At 39.3% G+C, this 27,618-nt stretch overlaps 1 protein-coding gene and 1 long non-coding RNA gene across 5 annotated transcripts in view; one reads left to right on the forward strand and one right to left on the reverse strand.

Annotated features, from left to right (window-relative positions):
* Positions 1-5,286: 5,286 nt before the first annotated feature.
* LOC122540451 (cyclin-L2-like) lies at positions 5,287-25,773 on the reverse strand. Of its 3 annotated transcripts, XM_043676253.2 has the most exons (11): positions 25,542-25,773; positions 23,139-23,213; positions 19,741-19,850; positions 16,239-16,359; positions 13,458-13,522; positions 10,968-11,067; positions 10,287-10,391; positions 10,058-10,199; positions 8,844-8,964; positions 8,132-8,224; positions 5,287-6,648 (listed from the first exon to the last, which is right to left on the reverse strand). In XM_043676253.2, the coding sequence occupies exons 1-11, from the start codon at positions 25,746-25,748 to the stop codon at positions 6,282-6,284; spliced, it is 1,506 nt and encodes a 501-aa protein (XP_043532188.1). In that variant the 5' UTR covers positions 25,749-25,773; the 3' UTR covers positions 5,287-6,281. The 3 variants fall into 3 exon arrangements, with proteins under 3 accessions (XP_043532188.1, XP_043532191.1, XP_043532189.1); XM_043676256.2 differs by lacking the exons at positions 13,458-13,522; positions 16,239-16,359; positions 19,741-19,850; positions 23,139-23,213; positions 25,542-25,773 and adding an exon at positions 12,691-12,828; XM_043676254.2 differs by lacking the exons at positions 13,458-13,522; positions 16,239-16,359; positions 19,741-19,850; positions 23,139-23,213; positions 25,542-25,773 and adding an exon at positions 11,992-12,808.
* A 176-nt stretch (positions 25,774-25,949) lies between these two features.
* Positions 25,950-27,618, forward strand: part of LOC148139745 (uncharacterized) — a 49,364-nt gene continuing 47,695 nt past the window's right edge. For both annotated transcript variants that reach the window (XR_015753421.1, XR_015753422.1), the window contains exon 1: positions 25,950-26,110. This is a non-coding gene — a long non-coding RNA (uncharacterized LOC148139745). The remainder of the gene's footprint in view (positions 26,111-27,618) is intronic.

The following is a 27,618-nucleotide window of genomic DNA, read 5'->3' on the forward strand; positions in this document are numbered from 1 at the left end:
GAATGTATTGAAATATATATCAAAGAGGATGGAAAAATTTACAGCAAAGAAATTTGAAGGCAGATTAAAAAGCAGGTTACAAGTTCTCAGAAAGCTTTTTGAAGGTTGGGAAGGAAAAGTCTAAGTGGGATTAACTTGGAAGTTTCCATGTTTGATCATCAAAGTCGAGTGTGGTGCTGGAAAAGCACAGCAAGTCAGGCAGCATCCGAGGAGCAGGTGAACCTACGTTTCAGGCATAAGCCCTTCATCAGGAATGAAGCTCATTTCTGATGAAGGGCTTATGCCTAAAATGACGGTTCTCCCAATCCTTGGATGTTGTCTGTCCTGTTGTACTTTTCCAACACCACACTTGACTCAGATCCCCAGCATCTGCAGTCCTCACTTTCTCCATGTTCAATCATCAGTCTACTATGAATTAGGTATTGTCCTCTTGAATGGCACAGGAGCAATACAGCATTCAAATTTACCAGACAAATCCAGAAAAAAATAAAAATAGACCTCCATCATCCACAGTCGTTTGTTTTATTCAATAAAGAAATAGTGAGTCTTTCCTTTTACCCTCTTTGGTATACAGTACATACTTTGAAAAAATTCCAAGACTTTTATCTGACATGGTGTATGCCATTAAACATATGAGTATTTGTTCAGAATTTGTGCAATTTTAAGGATAAAATTTAATCCTGAAAAGTGACCTTATACTTAAAGTGAGGCTATAACAAAGCAGAGCCACATGGCAGCAGAGGTGGTAAACTTTAAGGGGGCATTAAGTCGGTGGAATGCAAAACCATGGACATAAGTTCAAATCTCATCAGGAATTTAAATTCAATGCAAGTATCTGGCATACAGATGGCCATGAAAATAAAACCTTTGATTGTAATCTCACATCTGATTCCCTAATACCCGTAAGAGAAAGAAATCTGACATCATTGACTGTTCTGATCTACTTGTGAATGCAGACCGACAGCAAACTGCCCTCTGAAATGGTTCAGCATGCCACTTAATGTACAGTATAAAAGCAAGTTACAGTTAAGCTGTATAATATCCATCATACTCCCGTCCAGTTTGAGGCAACACATTGTAGGAGTAATGTGAAGGTATTTAAGAAGGTGCAGCAAGGACTTTTGGGAATGTTTCTGCAGGTGAGATATGTTAATCATGTGGAATATTGGCAAAGCTGTGGCTGGTTTATTCAGAGAAGGTGATTTAACAATGTAAAGAAAAGTTGAATAGAATAGATGAGGAAAATCTGCTCCCATTGGCAGAAGGGTTGAGGACCAAAGACACCAATTTAAGAATCAGAAGCGACAAAAGGAAACTTCTTTTCACTTCATCATTTTAGCCCCTTTTATCCAAGGAATAATCTCAGAATTCAACAATTCATTGACACTTCCATCATACCTAGGTTTTCTCTGCAAGATCCTAACGGCATAATTTGACACTCGACCCAAATGTTCAAAGCAGGATTCCTGAACTATTCCCTGATTTCCTCTTTGCTCACTTTTTGATGCACTAAAGTTTACTTGTGATCTTGCCACATCCATTCTGGTCAATATTTATCCATCAGGAGCATCGCTAAAAATTGGATTACCTGGTCTATTATCACATGGTTGGCTGGGGGCTTTGCAAATTGCCCACTTCTGTGACATAGCAATTATGAGTACACCACAAAGGTGGCTGCAATTCACTTCAGCATACCTAAAATTGTGAAAACAATGTAAATGCAAGACTTCATTCTCCAAAACTATTTTTTGAAATTGTTCTCTCTGTCAATCTGATAGTTTTTGTTACCCTTAATAACTACACCTATTTTGTTAAAAATCACACAACACCAGGTTATAGTCCAACAGGTTTAATTGGAAGCACACTAGCTTTCGGAGCGACGCTCCTTCATCAGGTGATTGTCTTACATCTCTTACACCTATTTTGAGTTCCTTTCCTTGTATATGGTAAAATGATTTTGCTTTAGTTTGTTTAATTATGATTTTAGATGTAGTTTGCTTTCCAGCTTCTTTTGTAGATATCATAACTTTTTATTTGTTCTTTTTTAATTGGGGACCGAAATGTGAAAAGGGCTTTCTATTTACTCAAGGGATTATTGCATTATTGCCCATCACTAGTTGTCTGAGAGAAGATGGTAGTGAACTGCCCTCTACAACTGCAGGTGAATCCGCAATGCTGTCAGGGAAGCAGGTCCAGGATTTTTGACCCATTGACACTGAAGAAATGGTGATACATTTTTGAGTCAGGATGCTGTGGGATCAGTGGTGGGACCACTGCTGTTTACAACATACATTAATAATTTGGAGAAAGATAGTGAACATATTGTAACAAACTTGCAAACAACATTAAAATAAGTTCAAAGGCAGGTTGGCAGAGGGATGCAAGCAGTTTACAGAGACAACAAATTACTGCAGATGCTGGAATCTGAATTGGAAACCAAAAATGCTAGATATCACAGCAGGTCAAACAGCATCAATGGAGAGCAAGTTAACGTTTCGACTCAAGATGAATCTTCATCACAACTGAAGTGAAGTGTGGAGGGGCAGCATTTATGCTAAAATGAGGAGGGGGTTAGAGTGCTGGGGGAGAAAGGATGTTGATCGTTCAGAATAAGTGATCAGAATGTGAGCATGGAGAAACAAATTTGTAAGGAAACTCTGGGACCTGATCAGGTGTACCCCAGAATTCTGGGAAGATAGGAAAGTGATTGCTGGGCCCCTACTAAAATATTGAAAGCCATAGGTGAGGTTCCAGAAGACTGGAGCTTGGCTAACATTGTGCCACTATTTAAGACAGGTGGTAAGGAAAAAGCCAAGAAACTACAGATTGGTGAGTCTGATATCAATGGTGGGCAAGTTGTTGGAAGGAATCCTTAGGGACAGGATATACATGTATTTGGAAAGACAAGGACTGATTAGGCATAGTCAGCATGGCTTTGTGACTGAAAAATCATGACTCACTAACTTGACTTTCTTTAAGTAATGAAGAGGATTGATGAAGGCAGAGTGGTGGGGGTGATCTATATGGACTTCAGTAAGGCATTCAACAAGGTTCCTCACAGTAGACTGGTTAGCAAGGTTAGATCATATGGAATACAGAGAACTAGCCATTTAGATACAGAACTGGCGTGAAGGTAGAACACAGAGGGTGGTGGTATTGGGTTACTTTTCAGACTGGAGACCTGTGACCAGCGGAGTGCCACAAAGATCAGTGTTGGGTCCACTGCTTTTCGTCATTTATGTAAATGATTTGGATAGGAATATCAGAAGTACAGTTAGTAAGTTTGCAGATAACACCAAAATTGGAGGTGTAATAGACAGCAAAGAAGGTTAACTCAGTGTACAACGGGATCTTAATCAGATGGGTGAATGAGTAGCAGATGGAGTTTAATTTAGATAAATGAGAGATGCTGCATTTTGGAAAGGCAAATCAGGGCAGGACTTAAACACTTAGTGGTAAGGTCCTAGGGTGTGTTGGTAAACAGATACCTTGGAATGCAGGTATGACTCACTGGACCTGAAAGGTTAACTCCGCATTTTTCTCCACAAATGCTGTCAGACCTGCTCAGTTTCTCCAGCAGTTTGCAGACCTCACTTTCTCCAGAAAGAGATGTTGGGAAGATATTTCATTGGTAGGTGAGACTAGGACCTAAGAGCATAGCCTTAGAGTAAAGGGAAGACCTTTTAGAATGGAGAGAACTTCAGCCAGAGAGTGGTGAATCTATGGAATTCATTGCCACAGGAGGCTGTGGAGGTCAGGTCATTGAGCATATTTCAGACTGAGATAGATAGGTTCTTGAGTATCAAAAGTTACAGGGAGAAAGTGGTAGAATAGGGTTGATGAACTTATTAGCCATGATTGGCAGAGCAGAACCGATGGGCTGAATGGCCCAATTTCTGCTATTGTCTTATGATTTGCCATTGACTTTGCACTGACAACCCTCTTAAGTAACATTCTCCAATCTATCATAGAGAAAACAATGATAGAGTGAGTTGGCTATTTAGATTCTGAGATTAGATTCCTAAATCAAGCACTCCACACTCAATCTTGAAGAATTCCATCAAATACTGTTACTCATCCCCAAGAGGCTTCAGACAACCAGATTTCCAATTATTTCTTTCTTATTACACAATACATACTCTCAGAACACCTGTTCTCCAGTTGGTTCAACTTATTGTGCAGAAAACCATCCTTTATACACTCGCAAGAATCTCATGTATGGTTTTGTTATTAATTTTATTTGTCCTGTTTGGATATTAAAGTCATCCATAACATGTTCCTTTACTGCATGCTTCTGATTTCCCATTTAAATGCCAGTTCCAAACCACCCCTAGATTTTTGCCCCTTGGTGTTTCTCAGCTCTACCCCACCAAATTCAACATAGTTAAGGCTAATATCCTTCCTAATTCCTCTACGAATTAGGGGTGAGCAATTCATGCTAGTGCAGCCACAATCCACATCCCATGAGCAAATTAAAACAACCTCTCATTATCTTAAATGTGCATTGTGCTGGCATCTGACTGGCCTCCAAAACATACAATAGTTAAACATATCCATGTTTTAGTGGCACTCCCTAACCGAGAGGAGCACACCTCCAAATCCTTAGCCAACTGGCATCAAAAGCACATGGTTACAAGCAGAATTCTCCTCCTCCCCCCTCAGTGATGCCAACTTGCCAGGAGCAGGGGGAAAAAACAAGGTAGAATGTCTAGTTATTTCCACAGTTAACATCTCCATGATCAATTCAAGGAAACACACTAGAATGGCTAGCAGTTAGCTTCAAAAGCTGCAGAGTTCAATTTTTGTTTCATTAAAATAAAGGCTTCAGTTGCCCAGAAATAGAGAAAAAACAGCTTCAGTTGCTCCTTCCCCTCTTTACAATTCAGCTCCTTTTGACTTAAAATAGTAATTCAAATTCTTTTGTAAGAAAGTAAATATGATCAAAACAGTAATTGATCTAACATATTAATGCATCCAACCATGTTTATGTCACTATTAAGTGATAAATGAGAACATTTTCCATAAAGTTCCTATCTGACAATGGTAATTGAAACAGAGGAAATAATGTAAAGGACTTACATTGCAGGAAAGAGATGGGTTTTCTAAAAAGTTCATTTCTTGTAACAAACATTTTGATTAACTTCTGTAGCCATAATGCTTGGACTGTGGTCTCATGGGATCTACCACTGTACAGCACTTATTAATTCAGGCTGAATCTAAATGTATTCATTTGTTATGGCAATGGCATTAAGCCTGGAAATCCAATAGCAACTGACAACTTAAGAGTTCTTGTTAAAAAATTTATTTACAGTATATGCATATCCAAATTCCATTTGTAGTTCATAAAACTTACATATTCAAGGCACATGTATGTTTGCTGCACTACATTAGAAGTTTTATGTACAATATCTCCTGGTTGTAAGCAATTCGTTTTACTTAATAGAACAAACATGTACACTTGAACAGACAGACAATTATCAGTTGCAAATAACCTTCCTGCCCCATCACAAGTTTGAAAATCTCTTTACAAATATTAAGTAACCTCTCTTAGGTACATTATTACTTCCCAAAGAAAAATTTTAAAGTACTTTACATAGCTACAAAGACAATGGCTTCTTTCTGAAAAATACAATAGTGTATGCAGCAGCAAAATCAAAAATAGCCATGTATCTCTTCTGTAAAACCATATCACCGTCAATCCTACTTCAATGGTTTAGACCAAACAACAGGTGGAAGTATGTAATCACACATTTGAAAGAAATTTATTTTAAAAAATTAAACTGAATGAAATTGGCACCCAACTGCACCATTGAGACAACACTGAACACAAAATATAGTTCACAAAATTGAAGCTGACTGCTTCAAAGAGAGCATTTCTCTCTCGACTCCTCCAGGTGCATTGCACATGTCTGTTTACGGCCCTATATACAAACAGTTAACAGAAAAGGAAATCTTAAATGTCATGTTAACACAAGCAAGTTTTACAAAAAATAATTTACAAACCCTGAAACAATATAAAGCTGTGTAAACCATACACAACCAAGGTTTATCAGAAAATAGTTAATATGAAATTTATCAGCAGTTGGTAAGACACTATTAAAAAATCTTAATGGGGATGTCAGCAGGAGCCACTACATTTGTTTTCGAACTACAAGCAGTGCAATTTACACAACTAACCCTCAATGTTCTACAGGAACCTCTTTAACAAAGACTTGTTTAGAGATTGCATAAATCCTGAATAATACAAAGTTATGTAAACAACATTAAATAGGCTTCTCCCATCACCGCCGGTGTCTGCTGTGGCCAGAGTGGCTGTTGTGATGTTTTGTAGACCTTTCATAAGACCGTGATCGATCATGCCTTCGCTCTCTGTGATGGCTTCTGCTTTCTTTGTGTTTTCGAGGAAAATCTAAACGCTCTCTGGATCTGCTTCTAGATCTTGACAAACTTTTACTGTAGCTCCTGCTGTGTGAACGCCTGCGTTTGTGGGAATTGTATTTGTATTCTCGCATATCATCATATTCCTTGACTTTTGGCCTGCCAATGTAAGGTGAGCTTCGTTTGTGCCGTTGTGGAGGGGAATCACTGCGGCTTCTTGAGTGGCTGCGGGATCGAGAGCTGTTAGATGCAGAACGGCTTCTTGTTCTTCTGTTTGCAGGTAAAAAAAAATTCCAAAGCATAAATTAGTACATAAATAGAATCTAACTAGACAGAATTATCAAAAGATTACACTGCAAGGAGACATTCAACCCATCCAGTCCACTCCAGCTCTCTGCACAAACAACTCAACTATATCCACACCCCAACCCTTTCCCCAGAGCCCTGCAGCTTCTCTCTTCGTGTCTGCCTCCACACCACTCAAGCAGTAGAATTCTAAACTATACACTGTATTTTAAAAAAAATACAAAAGAATGCTTTAACAAGGTCAATGGAAACAACAAAACAAGAAAATCCACAAATACTCCAAGACTTTTGAAACACCAGCTCAGTCAAATTAGCTAAGTGTTGGCACCAAAGATGAGCTGCTATTTGTAAACTTTCAATATTAACCATCTTTAACAGGATCTTATGGGCTCGAATTAAGCTCACAATAGTATGAAGTTGCTCCCTTCCTGATATGAGGACAGTTCTTTACACACACCCATTAACTGCTTCAAGTTTGTGGAAAAAAATTAGATATGAGCAGTCAAGTCTTTTGAAGATACCAATTTGTTTTTTAATGCACTTTTGAAGGAACAGGAAGAGGTACAGTTTGCCTTGGACTACACCAAAGAAAGAAAAATCTTGAGTGGGGGAAAGGAACACCACTCACTTTTGTACATAGATGTTGTACAGTGGTGAAATCTGTTTATTAACCTGCTTCCATAAATATGATCAATTTTTCTAAAGAAGGAAAATGCAAATTCTATGAGCAGATCTGTCTAATTTCCAACTCCTAATTTGCTAATTTTGATTACATTAATATTAATCTCAAATTAGCAGCTCCAATAATTCAGCAATGAGCAACACAATGCAATGTACGTTCCCAAGTACAGGAACAGGACAAAGTAAAGACAATCCCTACGGTCAATATTTTTAGAATCCAGTGGGCTTCCTTATGCTTTACCCCTTAGACAAGTGACGCCTGTCTTCTGATTTACACGACCTTTTTAGGATTAATGTGGGTTAAAAATCAAAACACCAAGAGAAACTGTAGTCTTTATTTGCCCCTAAAGCAGCAAATCCTTTGGACAGATCTAATTTCTTATTTGGCTTTTTGACACTTTAATAACGCTCCTGTGAAGCAACTTGCAACATTTTACCAGTGTAAAGGAGGTAAACAAATACATGATGCTGGCTTAAATACTTCTGACTCAGAAGCGAATGCACTACCGACTGAGCCACGTATCACTGGAATTTCAGAAAAATGGCCTTTTAAGTATCAGTGTCTATTCTTTTATAATGCGCCAGCTATAGTATAACAAAGTCAAAATGGCATTTCAAGCGAGTCAGTTACAGTACTGTTTTGCTCAACACTAGGCACTAGTAAACTACTAGATATTGCTTTTACACAAGCACAAGAGAAATACCTAGCAAAGGCAGTGACAGAAGTTAATGAAATACTAACACTGGAGTTTAATGTATTACTTACCGTCTCCGTGGAGAATGTGAATGAGAGCGAGACCTTGAGTAACTCCGACCTTTGCTTCTGCTTCGACTTCTGCTACTCTTCCCCTTTTGAACACTAGAGAAAAAAAATTGGAATTGTAAGGTAGGCATCTATAATCCTGACAAAACAGACAGATTCTCTTTTGGGCAGCACAACAGATCAGTGGTCAACACTGCTGCTTCACAGCACCAGGGACCTGCGTTCAATTCCAGCCTCAGGTCACTGTCTGGTGTTCAGTTTGCACATACTCCCTGTCCAAGGACATGCAGGTTAGGGTGGATTGGTCATGCTAAATTGTCCATAATGTCCAGAGATGTGTAGGTTAAGTGGATTAGCCATGAGAAATGCAGCGTTACAGGGATAAGGTATGAAGGTGAGATGCTTTTTGGAGAGTCAGTGAGGACTTGTTAGGCCAAATGACTTGTTTCCACAATGTGGGGATTCTACAGAATTTCTATGATTCTATGAAAGCAGCAGCAATTCTGGGAACAAAGAACTGTGCAACTTGTGATTTCCTTACAGGAAACCAATAGATGACATCTTACAAGAGGCAATTTTCCTGTTAGTACAGAAAAACTACTTAAATCATTTAAAATTGGTCATTACCAGAAACTAAACATTTACTATAACTATTCTCAAACTAGAAATTGGAATGCACTGTTAAGGAAAATATGTATGGTACATCCTAACTAACCCATTAAAGGGACTGTTAGATCGGGGCCATTTTTCTTCCTCATCCAGTTTTCGTCTAGCATTTTTCATTGCCTGGATAGATAGTGGTGAAGGTTTTTCAAGTTTTCCATCTTTGGGAGAATCTACAAAGCACAACACAGATCATTTAGAGAAAAGGTCAGGCAATCACAGTGAAACAAACTTGTTAAATTAAATCGTGGCTGATGTAATAACCCCAATTTGGCTCTGTAAATCTTCATACCCTTACCTAAATGAGCATTTTCAGCATCAGATTTGAAAGTTTTAATTGACTCCTGAAACTCAAGGCTGTTGTTTTTGTTAAAACAAAAAGGGGGCTGTTTTCCAAATGAAAATGTTTCATAACACTGCCCCTAAATTGCTGCCTACATCCCCTCACTCTGGACACTCCCATTCCTCTTATCCATTAATTTTTTTAATTATCTAAACACAATTAAATCACACTTAATCACTTATGCTCTTGGTAAAAAAAAATTCAGCCTGTCCTCATTTAATCTCTTTAATTTCAGAATTGGGACAGGGTAAAAAACTGAGGTTACACAGAACCTCGGGTAATATCTCCTGTTGGAGATCGTAAAACATTCTATACGACCACCAGTTAACAACCCCAAATACATTACTGGGGTTTCAAATTTAACAGTTTATCTCTGCTACTAATCTTTTGTGTAGGACCCTCCAAAGTTTTCAAGATCAAACCTGACTAGAAAGACAAAACCAGATTACTCAGAAAGGACCAGCAGAAAATGTATTTTATTTTTAGTTGGTGGGCAAGCGTTGAATCATTTGCCTTTGATAGATTGTTAATAACTTTGCCACCACCTTGAATAATATAATAGTTTTGCAAATTAAATTATTTTCCCTTCCCTTCATAAATAAGACCCTGGCAGCTGTAATGTTTCAATCTGAAAAGGCACAATTCCCAAATCTAGGGAATTTGGGAAAATTATGACTAAGACTCTACTGTTGACATAAACTGAATACATATAGGCCACAATAATGATTCAATTTCCACTTAGAACACTGGGGTTTTTCCTAAGGTACTGACTAGTTATAAATCGAAATGTGCACAATTAACAAAGCACTACAAGGGAAGGTATCACATCAAGGATAAACTAACATGTTTTTTAGCATTCAACTTTCAGATGACTCATAAGAGGAACAATGGCAAATTTAATTTAACAAAGCAAAAGATTGCACCTGGTTTTGAAGATGGTGAGAAGCTTGGTGGAGCATCTAATGCAGGTGTACCATCTGGTAAAAGACCTTTGGCTTTTGCTTTTGCTTCTTGAAGAGCCACCTTTCGCTTTTCAACTTCACTGTCAAGGTGTTCCAAATTTGCCTGCAAGAATAATTAACATTCTAAACTAAGGAACAACTCTCCTTTTCAAAGACAATATAACCAATTTGTATCTCAAAAGATTCAAACCTTTTTCCTAGTGTAGAGCTTTAAGATTTTCACACAGATTTCCTTCATTTCTTCTTCACTTGTTCCAAACAGTAGAAACCAATGGGGACGATTTGGAAGTGGAATCTGCCAAAGATTAAGCCAAACTATATGACCATTGAACTAAATTATTCAAGTTCAGCGTTCTTAATCTACCTGAAAATACTTGTATTAATCTCAATTTTCTACTGAAGCCTCTAGAGTACCAGGTTTTCTTGAGCAAACACCACATGATCAGAGGCATATTTAATAATAAAAAAATCTTTATGCTATCAATGCCTATATTCTCTTTGGTTAAAATTACAGACAAAAAAAATGACCAAAAGACAATATCTAAACTCAAGCCTCTTTCACGAGGCTGAATCCAGGTAATGAGTAGAGTAATCCCAAATCAGACAGACTAAAATGATTTAGACTTAATCTCAGGCCTCAGCCAAGACATTAGATCTGTATAGAAAGGACATTATTAGAGACTTTTTAAAAAAGGTCAGGATTTCCAGACACTTGACAAAAATGGCCAGGTTATCATCAGCAGTTGACAAATCTGACTCTCATACAAAGACAGCTGTGACACTGTACAGTTAGCTAGAAACATTTAGAACATCCCAGCAAATTTAGAAGCAGACAAATATGTATTTGCGAAAAAAAAAGACGTTCACCAACCTCAAGAGCCCGAGCAGCCAAGTAGATGCATGCACAGGCAATGGTCTCTGGATGGTACCTGACAAATACATCTGTCCGTAGGCTGTCATTCATATAATTCCTGAAAGAGACAATGAAAACGTTGCGGCAACCCACCCAACACACTGCTAAATTCTAAATGTAGCTGCTTCAGATGAAAAGTCAAAAAGCCACACAGGGTTGAAAATGCTCAATGTTTTCTTATTTTACAATACTATCAAAAGTAGAAGAACAAAAAAAAAATTAAAGAATCTGGAGATGACCAAAACATTCATCCAAAAGTGGATATGTGTTTGTCTGTAGGTCAATTCTTATCTTGCATCTTATTAGCCAATTACTACAGGTTAAAATCAAGACAACTTCATGAATAACTGTCAGATAAATCAAACCTTTAAGTGCCAATTGTAGCCACCCCATTACATTTAAACAATTTTGATCCAGTGGCTTAGTTCAATGCAGCTTCTATACACCTCTTAACGTCTATTTTCATACCTCCTGTAAGTATACAGTCCAAATTACACATTTTTAAAGTTATTAATCTCACTTCATATGAGAAAATGTGGATATTGAGAGATTAAGCAAGTCTCCCAGCACAGTATTTCAGCCCTGAAGATTAGTATTCCAAGAGCATGCATTCACACAGCTCTGGATTGGAAACATTCAGAAACAGTACAAGAATTATGACATCGACTTCAGTGCTGTTTTTGGCAATGAGGTGTACGTGGATAAATACTGGTGAATCAGTAATTTCAGATTTGTATGAATAAAAAGGAACCTTTAATGGCAATTTATTCTACCACAGCAATATTGGATAAGCTATTTTTTTTTTTAAAACCCTGCATACATTGCACAAATAAGCATTTTGATCCCTGCATGGTATAGAACACAAAAGAAAGTAAAAAAAAAAGAGAACCCATTTTAACCTCCGTGCTGAGCTACTCACTGGCCTGCTCTCATGTGATAAACCAATACAACTCAAGACGTGCAATGTAAAATTAAGACATACTTAAAACATCCATATTTAATGAAAGTCTTGAGATAATGATCCGTGCTAGAATATCTGAACTTCTCGTCTCCTTGATCACAAAAGCATGTAAAACGCAAAAAAATACAGTTTTTTCCATGCACCAGCAATATTCCAGTCATTGATATCTTCTCAAGCCTGTACAGATCAAAGATCAATAATGTGACTTGACGGTTTGCAAACGTGAAATCAGTCTTTATCCAATCTCAACAGGCCACGCAATCAAATATTATGAAAGCACTCCTCTTCATAATTGTTGTATTTGTCGCAAATACTTAGTGAAAGCACTTTCAATTCTCCCTCATCTTCATTAGCGACAACAGCATAGAATAATTCTTCTTGTTCATAGTCCAAGTATTCAAGATTCAGCCAAATCAGAAATTGAAAGCTGCAAGATATCACAGGTGCTGCACAACAGTCAGAAGAGTTTCAACAGTCGCATTAACAGTCTTTTGATTAGGATTTCTTCCATTACAGCAATTAATAAAAATAGGCCAATACAAAATTGTTTATAATAAAACATATATAACTATTAAATGTAAACATTAAAATTTGCATTAGAAACATTACTTTTAAGAATTTAACATTTTACATTTATAAAACAAAACATTTCAATTATTATATATATATTTTTAAACATTGTTTAACACAAGAAGCAGTTGGCCAGTTACTATATACCACCTCTCACTAGACAGTCAGCCTTCTTGGAGGAGAACCTGCAATGGATTGGTTCAAAGTGGCAGCCAGTTAGGGCCATCCTGGCATCAAAGTGCTTTGGAGGGCAGTTCAGAAGTCTTAGTCACTTACCATCAGGGTCTACCCTTTGATCGAAAGAGTAGAAAAAAAAGAAAAGTTAAAATGGGTTCTCAATTAAGCAAATGCTACACCAGCCATAAAAAGACTAGTGAGCAGAAATATGAAATTTTATCCTAGTAAGATTTTTCACATAAATCAGGTAAATGTTTGAAAAATAAGAATTAATGGTCTAACAAATCACATTTGTCCCCACCCACCACTAAAAGTGATCACGACACTTAATTGATTTGATAAACGAAATTAAAGTCTCCAAACAGAAGTTATTACAGGTATGCTAACATGTTCTCACTTCTGGCAAGGCACAATTAGCAAGTTCACTTCGTACTTTTGTTTCTCACATGGTAACTTTCTGACCTTGACTTTGTATCAAGGGAGATGAATAACAAAAAGGATCTTGCTACAAACAAAAGTCACCGTTCACATTGCCAAAGTATTTGGATCAATCACTAAATCCTCTCTGCATTCCCTTGTTGACAAGATACCAGAACCCTAATCAAAGGTTACCATCCTGTCATATCTAGGGAATGGTAGACAGTGAAGGGTGGAGGATAAGGATACGTGAAATACATGGATACATATTTCTGCCACTGTCTTTGCTGGTCATCTATCAAAGACAAAGAAAATCAACTTACCATGCAGTTTGGACCAGAGGCCGGTTACGTTCACATTCTAACACCTGAAGGTACATAACGATAATCTGGAAGATACAGGTTATAGAGTTACAACTGAACCTCATTTAGTAATTAGTGGAGTGGTGTTAAACAGAACCTAATACACCATTAATACTGTCTGCAAGTGTCATTTCAATCGATTAGTTGTTTTCAACTAATCTATAGAGTACAGATTTGCACTGGAACAATTGGGAGAATTCTACTTTCATCCTTGAAAGTATACATCCACAAAGTCTCAAGAGTCAAATGGCCTTATCTCTGAATTTCGTTGTGGTTACAAAATAGTAACAAATCTAAACAGTTCTGCGCGAGTACAACTTCACTGGCAGAAAAGTACATAGCTATAGCTAAAAATGACTGTCAAGTCTACTGCCTCTCATTTAAACTGCAGGAGAAGAACAGTGCATGTTATCAAAACTGGAACAAGGTTCACTTAACTAATTACTGAGCTCCTGGAATATGGCGTGCAAAGTAAAGGTGGTAAAATATTCGCACAAGTTCTTCCCTCCCTCAATGTATTTGCCAAACATTTTAATAACTTTCCTCAACGATGGGAATGTGATTGCAATTGTAAAAATGCGAATAAAATGCATGAAAACTATTTTGACAGTGCCACATTCGAAGTTATGCACACATACTTTTGTGCATTACATATTCAGACTGCACCAATTCTGATTCCTCAGCATAGAAGTATTGTCAAATTCCTGCTAACCACAATCTACATTCAGCCAACAGATAAATATATCATGCACCTGATATGGATGAAAGAAAAGACTTGCTGATTGCCATGTCTGCACTACCTCAATGTCCTTTTAAGGTCCAGCATATACTGAAGAATGTGCACAAAAAAATTGCCAACGTACACAAAAATACATCAGTAAACATACCAGTCCAGAAAGTAACAATTTCATTATGCAGATTTGTACAGTAACTTTCCATAGCAAGAATTGGCATTTTATGTACTGATCAGGCAGCACTTACTCCACATCCTTCCAATGTTTCTAATTGGCTTTGGTTTAAGTTGTTAAATTCCATCGGTCCAACATGCAGGGAGAGTCTCAGTTTAAAGTCCAGTGGGCATGTGCAAAATATCTATCACATCATATATGCAGGTTCTCAATAACCAAAGCTCTTCGGCCTATACTGGAGGAGACAATGCTGCAACTAACTGTTGCATATGGCCACGTAGATTTTTATTTCCTGGCTGCAACAATCCCAAATAAACTAGAACCATTAGTCCACTATCAAATGAATTATCTAATTCATTTGAATTTCCAATGTTTACAATTATGCAAGCATTACATAACTTCCAGACCTTCCCACAACTCAGCAAGGCTACACAGAATCAACACACTTGCTAATTTATCTTTCAATCAGAGGATAGATTCTCCAATTCTGATGGAGGTTCACACACCTGTCAAAACAGCAATACCTTTCTTTCCCCACAGCCTAACCAGCTGAACATTCCCAACATTTCCAGGATTTTATTTCAAGAGTCCAAACACTTTCAGTTCCTTGCTTTTACTCAAATACAGGGAAGTCCCTGATTTACAAATGCCAACATGATTCAATATTGGAGTGTATTAATATTAAATGCATAGATCTGACATAGAAATGTTTCCTCATAGTCAGAGCTGACTATTTTATACCGTCCTCAGTGTCCCAGCTGCTAACAAATTCAAGAAAGGAACTTGTTCACAATCTGGCGCCTGCCTGCACTCTATACCCACCCATTAAAACTCAGTAGCCAGAAAGAGTCAAAATTCACAATTAAGCAAGTTTTACCAGCAGAATAGAACATTCAAGTCCCAACTGATCGATGCTCATGGTTTTAGAATTTTTAAAAAACTAATTAACCGAATGCGGGAATCACTGGCCCAGAATCCACAGCCCATTTTTACTTATGAGCAGAAGTGATGGTGAAGCCACCTTTTGAACTGCTGAAATCCATGTGGTGCAGACACACACATAGACTTGCTAGGAAAGGAGTTTCAGGATTTTGATCCTGGAACAGTGAAGAATGGCAATATATTTCCAAGTCAGAGTGGCATGTAACTGGGGGGAAATCTTAGAGTTGATGGAGTTTGCAAGAACCTACAGCCTTTGCCCTTCTAAGTGATAGAGGGTGCAGATTTGCAAAGTGCCAAAGGAGCCCGAGCAAGTTACTAGTATCTTTTAAATGGTACACTGTACTACCATTATGTCATGGTGAAGGAAGTGCTCGTTGGAAACAGGCGGAGGGTGGCACCAACACTTCTTGAACACTGTGGGAGCTGCACCTATTCAGCCAAGCAGTAAGTATTCCATCACACTTCTGACTTGTAAGCAGTTTTATAAACAAACTTCAATAGCTAAAGAGCACACCACTGCAACCTAACCGCATTTACTTAAGTACACGTCTGCCCCTGCTAAAGTATGGTGCAAAAAATGAGTACTTCTGAATTTGTGTTGGAAATAGCCAATGTCTAGAAAAAGAATAGAGCAAAGAAACTGAGCTCAATTAACCTCTTGCATAAACACGGAGTTTAGATCAATCACAAGGCAGAAAATTAAATGCTTGATTGAGATAACAAGGAAGTTATAAATGAATGCAAGTCCATATCTTTCATGTTCTTGGCTCACTGTTGATATGAAGGAAGGGGCAACATTACACTCTATCCAGATTAGTGCTCAAGTGAACAGAATTCAGATTTAAAAAAAAAAAATTGGTTAAATCTTAAAAAGCAAGTTAAACAGACAAACCTTATGAGGGTGCTTGACGTGAACACAGAATCCCAGCTCCTTTAACACTCGTCTTTCTGCCTTTATTACTTGGTTTTTCAGGTTGACATAGCTTTGGTCCAAAGGAAGTGGCGTAGGAGATCTTTAACATAAGAGAAACCATATTAACTCAAAATATTAGTCATTACTGTCCCCAATTCTAAAATATTGGACAACTAACAGTAAGTAAATATCAAATGATTGCATTAACCAGGGCTAAAGCTTTCAGGAATAAATTTAATGTAGACTCCAAATGCCAAACTCACATTCTTCAATAACATGTGTTACTTTTTTTTCCTTCCCGAGTTAAAGACTTTTTTTTTGAAAGCTTAAGTGCCTTAATACAACTACTGTGATTTCCTGTTTCAAGATAATTACCAGTGGAGTATAGCCAAGGCAAACAAAGCTATAGGCCAAGTGTTGGAAAACTGATTAAATAATTAGGTGGCTGTTTGAGCAGCATGGATGCAATCAACCAAAAGGCCTTTTCCTGTATTTTACATCTCTATGATTCTATAACTGTGCTCAGTCAGACAATTCACTATAATGGCAATCTGAAGCAAATAAGGAATAGAACTTGGCAACAACCTTGTGGCACTTATTATTAACCTTTCATGGGATGTGGGGATACATTGTACGTACTTATTGCCTGTCCCGAGTCAAAGGTGGTGGTGAGTTCCCTTCTGGAACCATTGCAGTCCATTTGAGGCAGGCAGACTCATGATGCCATTGGAGAGGGAGCTCCAGAATCTTGATGCAGTCACAACAAAGGAATGGCAATACATTTTCAAGTCAGAATGCTGAATGGCTTAGAGGGAATGCAGATGTTGGTACCAATCTTTAACCTGGATAGGGTCATGCCTCTTGAATGTTGTTGCTGCTACACCCGTTCAGGCTTCCGGGGAGGATTCCATCACCCTCCTGTCTTGTGTCTGTACAAAGGAACCTCGATTATCCAAATACCAATTATCCGAAAATCGGATTATCCGAAGGAGATCGCCAGGTCCCAATGGAAACATTACATCAAAGGCGTGTTTCCAACAGTGGTTGCGTCTTTTGCTTACAGGAATTAAACAGGCACCGTCTGCAAATGACTCGCTGCCCACGCTCTCTCTCCTTACACTTTCCCTGGAGTTCCACACAGCAGTGTAGCCTAAATCCCTCTTCCCCACATAATCTCGCCAACATTGTCCTGTACAGGGCAAAAGTGGAACCTGCCAAAAAGTTGCAGTAAAAAGTTGAGTGCGCACTATTTGGAGACTTACCCCACAAAGACAGCAGCAGCAGTCTTGTTGTTGGCAACCAGACCAGCTGCCCAGGAGAGGGGGTGGGGGGGAGGGTGCAGCAGCGTTACACAGGGTTGGGGGCAGTGTTGCATGGCGTTGGGGGCAGGGCCTCACGCGCAGTGTGCTGCTGCAGTCTCCTGAACGGGGAACATACTTTAAAAACTTCGAGCCCTAGAGGAAAGGCACTTAAATCGATTAATCGAATAATCAATTATCTAAACGAAATAATGTCCGCCCATTACGTTCAGAAAATTGAGGTTCCCCTGTAGATGGTGGACAGGTTTTGGGAAGTCAGGAAGGGAGCTACTTGCTGTACAATTCCTGGAATCTGTCCTGCTCTTGTAGCCACTGCATTTATATGGTTGGTTCTTTCAGTTTGTGATAAATGCCAATACCTCCTACCCCACCTCTCACAAGTAGACTGTGGTGCATTCAGTGATGGTAATGCCATCAAATGTCAAGGGCTGGTGGTTTGATTATCTCTCTCTCTTAAAGCACAGAAAAAAGGCCTGTCAGCCCATCCCACTTCTGCCAGTCAAAAATAACCACCTAACTACCCTGATCCCATTTTCCAGCTCTCGTTCTGTAGCCTTTTATGTCTTGGCATCGCAAGTGCACATCTAAATTTTTTGATTGTGCAGGTTTTTGCTTCTACCACCAACACAAGCAGTGTTCCAGATTTCAACTACCTCTACATGATTCTGCCACATACATACACACAAACAGCACTCGACTCCGGTTTTGCTAGAGTTTTGCAAGTTTTGAGAATATTTGTAGCTCAGGTTGAGGTTCTGGATATAGGTCTGCTCGCTGAGCTGGAAGGTTCATTTTCAGATATTTCTTCACCATACTAGGTAACATCTTCAGTGAGCCTCCGGACAAAGCTTCGTCCAGATGCTCACTGAAGATGTTACCTGGTATGGTGACCTTCCAGCTCAGCGAGCAAACCTACATTTGCTAGGGATCTTTAATGCCATATTCTGCCAAATACAGCTTTAATGCCAAAGGCAGCCACTCTCGCCTTGCATCTGGAATTCAGCTGTTTTGTGTATGTTTGAACTAAGGCTGTAATCAAGTCAGGAGCCAAGTGGCCCGAGGGAAGCCAAACTGAGTATCAACGAGCAGATTACTGCTGAACAAATGCTATTCGATTGCATTGTGAATGTCACCTCCCATCATTTTACTGTTGATCAAGAGTCAACTGATGAGGCAGTACAGAGGAACCTTGATTATCCAAAGGACACGGGCAGGGAGTATTTTGTTTGGTTCATCGAATTCTGGATAACATAGTTTAGCCAAGCATTTGGACCTTGCAATCTTGCTAGATAATCCGTAATTCGGATAATCGAACGCCAGATAATTGAAGTTCCTCTATAATTGACCAGGTTGGATTTATCCTGAATTTTGTGGATAGGACATACCAGGGCATTTTTCACATTATTGGCTAAGTCATAAGTTTAAAGTTTATCTTTCACGCTGATGTGTTGGGCTCCCCCATCATACAGGATGAGGTTAGTTAGTTCTCCACCACTTGTGGATGCAGCAGGACTTAGAGGTTATTCCATTGGCATAGAATTATTTAAATGCCTGTCCATCATTTGCCACTTCTGCTGTTTGGCATTCAAGTAATAAAACAGTTATTAGAGCTAACAAATGTAAGAAATCAGCTTTACGTCCACTTCCATGTTTTCAGAAATTACTTAATGGACCAGTGTTTTTATGGCAACTACCCATTCCAAGAATATGGGCTCAACATAGTTCCATGTTCTGCTGTGCAAGTACTGCTCATATCCTAAATGAGTTGTCCCTGGACAGAAGATGATTTCTACGATGCGGAAATCTACAGTAACTGGCCTTGTCTATAGGGAATTAAACCATCTTACCAGTAAAATGGCCATAATAAATGAACACGTACCTTGACTGCATAAATCCAAGTTGTTATTTAACCAATTAGTACTACAACTTTCAACAAAGCCCTACCTTGGCACAGATAAAATAAGGATAGTTTCTGAATTCAGAAACAAGAAGAGTCAGATTTGTGCTATGATTCGGGTCTAAATCAAATATTTGCTTCTGAAATTCTCAAGTTTCAGCTAAAGCTCAATTATTTCAAGTCAGGTTACAGAGAAAAGCAGCCCTTTAATCACCATTTCAGGTCTGTTTTATAGTCACTAATCATATAAATAGTCGCAACTTACTTCTTCTCCCTGAGTTTTCGCAAATGATGAAATACATTAATGACATCCCGAATGCGCCTAGGGTCTTCTTCAATTTTAGATGCCAAATGAACACATGCCATCGATAATATCTGTTACGGGAGGGGGAAAAAAATTAGCGTTTTAATTTTATTGAAGTGATCTATTTACTTGTCTTCCACCTGTATTTTCTAACCACTAGGTACATCCCAAGATGCCTTCATCCCTAGAATGGTGAGCTGATGGAATTCTCTGCCACAGGAGGCAGCTGAGGCAAAAACATTGAATGGTTTCAAGGAAGAGTTAGATATAGCTTCTCAGGCTAAAATGGATCAAAGGGTATGGGTGAAAGTGACAACTGAGTACTACGCCTGATGATCAAGTATGGACACATTGAAAAGGTGTCGCAGGCTCAAAAGGGCCGAATGGCCTTCTCACATTCCTATTTCCTATATCAGAATCACACATTCATTGTTCGTCATTGGTGCAACTGCTCTTTAAAACAAAACTGAATTTCCCATCTCCTATTTCTTGACATTGCTTACGATGCACACTTCACAGACAAAGCTTTTCTGAAACACATTAATGATGGCGGCAGCAACAAAATTAATCAGATAGATTTTGGATAATAATCAAAAAGTATAGCCCATAAAAGTGTTCAAATTCAGACTGTGTGGACAGCTACGTTGTCGCACTATCAAATGTGCAAGTCAATTTAGATTAGATTAGATTAGATTACTTACAGTGTGGAAACAGGCCCTTCGGCCCAACAAGTCCACACCGACCCGCCGAAGCGCACCCACCCAGACCCATTCCCCTACATTTACCTCTGCACCTAACACTACAGGCAATTTAGTGTGGCCAATTCACCTGACCCGCACATTTTTGGAGTGTGGGAGGAAACCGGAGCACCCGGAGGAAACCCACGCAGACACGGGGAGAATGTGCAAACTCCACACAGTCGGTCGCCTGAGGCGAATTTATGAACAGCAAGTTGCATCAACAGCAAGAAAATTAGCCGAGAAATAGAATAAAAGGCATAGGAGTAGACCATAGTGCTCGCTATGGCTACTGTATGACTCCACAAGACCATGGAAGAACCTCAAAATCAACTCCATTTTTCTGCCCAATTCTCACACCACTATTCCGTTAATGCCTGAAAATCTAGCAAGCTTAGCTTTGAACGTACCAAACTGTACAATCACAGCCCTCGGAGATATATAATTTCAAATTGAAGACTCAAACTTTTTATCTTGACACTACCAATATCTAGCTAAAGAAGTGATTCTCAGCATTGATTCTGTCAAGACCTCTAAGAATTTTATGTCAATTAGACCATCAGCCATCCTTCTAAATTACAATGAATAATTCTAATCTTTCACTCTCTATATCAATCTTCTGTATCAAAAACATATTTTTGAACAAATACAAGTGTATTCTTACTCTGGCGAGGTGCCAAAACTAGTATTCTGGAATGGTCTCACCGAGGTCCTATAATATTGCAGCAAGTCTTCCTGTGGCACCCTTGTAATAAAGACTAACATACAATTTCCCTAATTACTTACTGTACTATGTTAACATGAACTTTACAATTCATATGCAAGATACAAGTGGCTTGCTGTGTATGTCAGCAATTTCCAATTTTGCATTTTCAAAAATTGTGTTTTCTTCATACTTTTTACCAGGTAGATAATATCCATATCCCCTTTTGCCTTCTTTCTGTCCTTTTCACAACCTATATTTCCCACAAAACCAGTTATGCCAGCAAATTTGTATATTTTACACTTTGGATCTAAAAAACCTAAAAAGTTACATTTTAAATAAGGGCAGGCGCAACATGGTGGCTCAGTGGTCAGCAAGGCTGCCTCACAGCGCCAGAGACACAGGTTCGATTCCAGCCTCAGTCGACTGCCTGTGTGGAGTTTGCACATTCTCCCACTGTCTGCGTGGGTTTCGTCCAGGTGCTCTGGTTTTCTCCCACAATCCAAAGATGTGCAGGTTAGGTGAATTGGCCATGCTAAATTGCCCATAGTGTAGGTTATTAGTTAGGGGAATGGGTCTGGGTGGGTTACTTTTCAGAGAGCCAGTGTGGATTTATTAGGCCAAAAGACTTGTTTCCACACTATAGGGATTCTAAATCTTTGCGCGGCATGGTGGCTTAGTGGCAAGCTATGCTGCCTCACAGCGCCTGGGACCCAGGTTCAATTCTGGGACTCGGGCAACCGTGTGCGTGGAGTTTGCACGTTCTCCCCATGTCTGCGTGGGTTTCCTCCAGGTGCTGAAGGACCTGTTTCCATTTTGTAGCGAATCTAATCTAAATAGGAGCTAAGTAATCTCCCCTTACCCTCAATTAAACCCTATTAAGTTGCTATACCGTTTTCAAGATTCTATGTAATAACATGTCTGAACAGGTTGTCTAAAATAATGACATTTCCAGTCTGTAGGAAGGTTACTCTGCTGCCTGTGTATTCCATTTTGTAAAGACTGCTCTAAACCTTCCAATTCCATAATATTTGCCATTGAACTCTCCTGCTACCCAACTTTGCCTCTGGAGTAGGTACTCCTACGCTAAACTACACTGTCATATGGCAGCAATATACAAGGATCCAAAGTGAAAACCTGCATCACTATCCCCATCCGCATCACAGTAGCTTGAAGCACTGGCAAAATTATTATTTCCTGCTGGAAGGGTGGATAGTTAAGCTCAGTGCCTCACTTTGTTGTTTTGATTTGAGTTACTGTATACAAGAAAATTAGAAAAAATATGAAACAGACCAATTCATGTGACTTACTATGAGCAATGGCATACAAGATATATAATTACATAATAAAAATATAAAGTTTATGTTTTTATAAACATCATAAACACTTCAGACTACTTTCATCATACCCACTCATACTTGCAGTAAAATGGAAAATTTGTTATTGTATGTGCTATATATTTCAGGGGGAAAATCTACTTAAAACTAGACTTCCATATACTATCTTAGAAACGTGGATCACAAAGCAGGAAAATCAATAAGACTTTGTACGCAGCGACAAAATCATAGGATCAGGATCCAAAGGAAACTTAACAGTGTTGTACTCTCAAATAGATGCCAATAAAGTAGATTTGACATACACTATATGGGTTTCATTACTACAATAAATAAAATTTGTGCCAATTTGGGTCTGATAATGAGAGGTGTGATGCAATGGAGAACCACTCATTGAAAGTTGAGATGGTTATTTGCAGTCTTTATAAGCTTGTCTTGCACATCTAATGATTTCCTCAAGAGCAACTATGGCTGGCAAGTGCAGACTCCATCCCAAAATATCTGTCAACTGCATTTAATCCAAAACACATAATATTCTGAATATTCCTGTGGAATTCAATCTCACTTTAAACTCTTTACACTTACCTCCATGGGATGCTTCACAAAGGATTTTGAATAGAAGAAGCGCTGAAATAAAACTTGTCCAGTTGCCATCGCCACCTAATCCACAAAAAGAACATTGCTTAATAAATTCACGTGCCTTACATGCACTCAATATTAACAGAAATTTTACATACTATTTTTATTTGTTCATGGGAAATGAACATCTATCCCTAAGTGCCCAGAAAGCAGGCACTAACAGCAAGCGTACTTGCTGTGTTTCTAGAGTTGCATGTAGGCTGGGCCAGGCCAAGCCAGTTAAAGATGCCAGATTCCCTTTCCCAAAGGAAATCAGTGAATCAGATGAATATCTACAAGAATCAATAATGGTTACAGAGTCACCATTAGACTAGCTTTTATCGCAGATCTTTAATGAATTCGAATTTCACCATCTGTCATGGTAGGCTTCAAACCCATGACCCAGAACTCTGGAACTGAAAACATTATACAAGTCAATTTGCATCATTATTTTTCTGATTAAGAGGATTTACTCCAGTCCATGCAAACCTAAGAGTTAAATAAAAAGGCTCATTTAAACTTTGCAGTACAGTTTTGAAATACAGTAGAGTCTCTAATTAGGAAAGAAAATGAGGAGGAGACTATTTGGTCCCTCAAACTTTGACAAAAGATCATAACTAATTTGACTGCAGTTTCAGTTCCACATTCCCAAAAATCCCCAATAACCTTTGGCTCCCTTGTTTCGGATGAATCTATCCATCCTGCTTTAATAATATTCAATGATTCAGTCTCTGCTGCTGTCTGGGAAACAATACTACAGACCAACTCTCCATTGCCACCATAAATAGAAGAGCCATTGTTTTTAAACTGTATACTCTGGTTCTAATCACTCCCACAAAGGGAAATATTCCTACAGGTTCCATCTCAGGATCACTTATCTGTCTCAAAAGATCAGTTTAAATGACACTGACTTATTCTACCTAACTTTTCTTTACAAGATAACCCCACATTTCCATCCAGTAAGCAGCTGAATAAACGTTCTTGGAACTGCTTCTAATGTATACAGGAAAGTATACGTGTGATGTGATGACTCATACTGTACACAGTACTCCAGTTATGGTCTCATGAAGAGTCATTGGAATAAAAGGCAAAATCAGAGGCGCCAGTGAAAATGTCCTCATGATGATTTGCAAAGCTAAATTGAATTCATCTATTAGAAAGTGACTGAAAGCTGAACTGGCACAAGCTTCAAACGAAACAGCAGCACCAACCTCGTCTGGCTTAAATATGACTCAAGTCCTATGTTACATGGTTGACTTTTAATGCTTTGATAGTCTGCACCACAGGACTGTTGAGTAAAAACAAATTCCTGGTACAAAAGCAAGATATTGATGATTTCTGGAAACCAGAAATAAAAATTCCTCCAGCAGAACAACCCCATCTCAGGATAATTAAAATAGACATAAAATACAACCATGCTAACACTGATTATACTAAAAAATTTCCAAAATGAGAATCAGTATTCAAATTATAAACATTTATGACCCATTCAATGAAAATCCATATTTTGTTCCAAATTGAATTGTTACAGGGAGGAAAGTCTTAAAATTGAATAAACTTCAAATCAGTCTGCCACTGGTGATCTTAGCCAGCAATTGAGATGAGAAAATTAATACCACCACACCACAGAGATTGTAGAACAGGATCCTGGTGACTCATGCACATATGTTCTAGCATTAAATACTGTCCTGCAGGATTAAACAGTGGTGTGCCAGAATTCCCAAACGCGAAGCATTGTTCTTTTTTGGGAACGGAGGGGAAGTGAGTCTCCCAAAACATGTCTGAGTTAGACCTTTTGTTACTTGGACACCAAGGACATGAAAAAAAGGTCAGTCGCACTCTAACAAGAAAAAGACAAATTTAAAAATAGCAAATGTACAATAAAACTACATTTCAACTACAATTAAACTCAACAGGATTCTATAATTCTAAGTTTAACTCGTCTGAAAGGTGATTTCAGTAAACTTACAAGTTGCTTTGACCCAATTTCCTGTTTTCACCCAAACACCACGACGGCAGCACAAAGGCATAAGACTATTTAGACTATACACTTTTCTCCATTTAATGTTTTAAATGGCTGATGGCAGGTGAGTTAAACTAAACAATTAAATTGAAGAGTTTTAATCTGATGTTACGTCGGAGAGATTCAAAAGCTTCAGTTATTCCGAGAGGCCGCCATGGCTTCCATTGACACTCACCGTCTCTTCCGCCCTCAATGTAAAGATCCCAATCTCGCAAACCACCCCCCACACCGAAATAAAGGGGTAACTAGACCCGAGTCAGAAATTCACGCTAGAGTACCGCAATGGCTCTGCCCAGCAGCTTTCCGAAATCCCGAATTCAGAGCAAAAGCAAGGCCCCAGGCTGTACCTGAGGGAGTTTCAACAAGATGCCGGCGGCCTGGATTAACTCGCATCCCACTATCCTCAGGTCAGTCTCCACCTCCGGGTCGAGGCCGTCCGACACAGAAGCCGTCAGGGAAAGTTTCTCCTCGGAGATCAGGCAGTTTTCTAGGGTCAGGGCAATACTGGAATAGAGTTTGTCACCGATCAGGATCCCACTGCCACCAGCCGCCATTTTGTCCGCCTCTCCGCTCCGTGCGCGCCAGCTCCCACCCGGGACGGGGCCGTCACTTCCGGTCGTTGAGACTGGTCCCGCCCCCTCCGCTCGCGATAATGCCATTGGTAGGTCCCCCGTCCGTCTTTGTCCGGTGGGCAGCCGCGGATTGGACCAGTCCACCAGTCAATCACCGAATTCTCCTCCCCGCCTCACTGCGCCATGTTGTTTGACGGTTTTCGAGGGATGGAGCGGTATCTGCGTCTCGCTGATTCACCTCATTGGTATTGAACTGTATCCTGTTTTCAAGTTTGACGCGATAGGGGAGTTGGAAAGAATATAAATGTCAGCGGATTCGCCTCGGTCTGAGTCATCCTGTCAAGGTGAAGGGCATGATGCAGGTCCAAGAGGGGACCCATTCCAAGAGAGGGGGGAGGGGGGTCCTTCATGGTCAGAATGATCTGTGGAATTTGTCATCAAAAAGAGTTTGGAAACAAAACATAGGATAACAATGGCTCCGCTGTTGTTAGGAAAGGGAGAAAAATCTTTTAATGTTCTGGGAGTTTATTCATAGGACGGTTAGATTACAAATTAGGCCATTCAGTTCATTTTTGTCTATTCCATCCTACTGCTCTATACTTCTCCACTGTGGTTTATCCAGTTCTGTCTCTTTTTTTTTGTAGCACTAAATAAAGTTAATTTCAGAACTATCTTCGCTGTGATGTGTTGGGCACTTTTTCACCCCTCCCGCAATTTGTTGTCCATCCTTAATTGCCGAGATGGCTGCATCCTGACTCAGAAGCAGTAGGCTGAAACTGAAGCCCTATTACAAACGTGATGTCCCAGAGTGATGACAAAGTCCCAAATATACCTGACCACCAAGTACAAGTTAGAAGAAAACGCTCACCTGGTTTCTATACTTAGAAAAAAATAGCTATCAGAATCATAGAGCTGTACAGCATGGAAACAGACACTTCTGTCCAACTCGTCCATGCTGACCAGATTTCCTAAATTAATCTAGTCCCGTTTGCCTCTAAAACCTTCCTATTCATAAAACCATTCAGATCCCTTTTTTAAATGTTGTAATTGTACCACCCTCCATCACTTCCTCTGGCAGCTCATTCCATACGAGTACCACCCTCTGAAAAAGTTGCCCCTTAACCAGATTAGATTAGATTCCCGACAGTGTGGAAACAGGCTCTTCGGCCGAACCCAGTCCACACCAACCCTCCGAAGAGTAACCAACCCAGACCCATTTCACTCTAACAAATGTACCTAACACAATGGGCAATTTAGCATAGCCAATTCACCTGGCCTGCACATCTTTGGGCTGTGGGAGGAAACCCATGCAGACACAGGCAATCACCAGAGGCTGGAATTGAACCTGGAACCCTGGTGCAGTGAGGCAGCAGTGCTAACCCTTAATCTTTGCCCTCTCTCCTTAAACCTATGCCCTCTAGTCTTGGGATTCTCTGCCAGGAATAAGACCTTGGCTATTCACCCTATCCATGCTGCTCATGATTTTATAAACCTTTGTAAGGTAAGCCTCAGCCTCCAACACTCCAGAAAAATAGCCCCATCCTCTCCTTATAGCTCAACCTTGGCAAAATCCTTGCAAATCTTTTCACAACATTCACCCTATAATGGGGAGACCAGAATTGAATGTGTTATTCCAAAAGTGGCCTAATTAATGTCCAGTACAGCCACAAAATGACTTCCCTCCCCCTATATTCAGTGTACTGACCAAGTGTATCAAACCCCTTCTCCACTATCCTGTCTACCTGGGACTCCACTTTCAAGTAACTATGAACCTGCACTCCCCAGGACCTTACCATTAAGTGTATAAATGCTGCCCTAATTTGCCTTCCACAATGCAGCATCTCGCATTTAC

Source organism: Chiloscyllium plagiosum, unplaced genomic scaffold (assembly GCF_037043375.1).
Source record: "Chiloscyllium plagiosum isolate Xiang-an unplaced genomic scaffold, Cpla_swu_hap1 HiC_scaffold_37, whole genome shotgun sequence".
NCBI classification, from domain to species: Eukaryota; Metazoa; Chordata; class Chondrichthyes; order Orectolobiformes; family Hemiscylliidae; genus Chiloscyllium; species Chiloscyllium plagiosum.

Coding starts and splice junctions, on each gene's coding strand:
- LOC122540451 (XM_043676253.2), bottom strand. CDS start 25,748: ATGGCGGCTGGTGGCAGTGGGATCCTGATCGGTGACAAACTCTATTCC. Junction 16,360..19,740: donor CGAAAACTCAGGGAGAAGAA/GTAAGTTGCGAC, acceptor CTTATGTTAAAG/ATCTCCTACGCCACTTCCTT. Junction 13,523..16,238: donor ACGTCAAGCACCCTCATAAG/GTTTGTCTGTTT, acceptor TGTATCTTCCAG/ATTATCGTTATGTACCTTCA.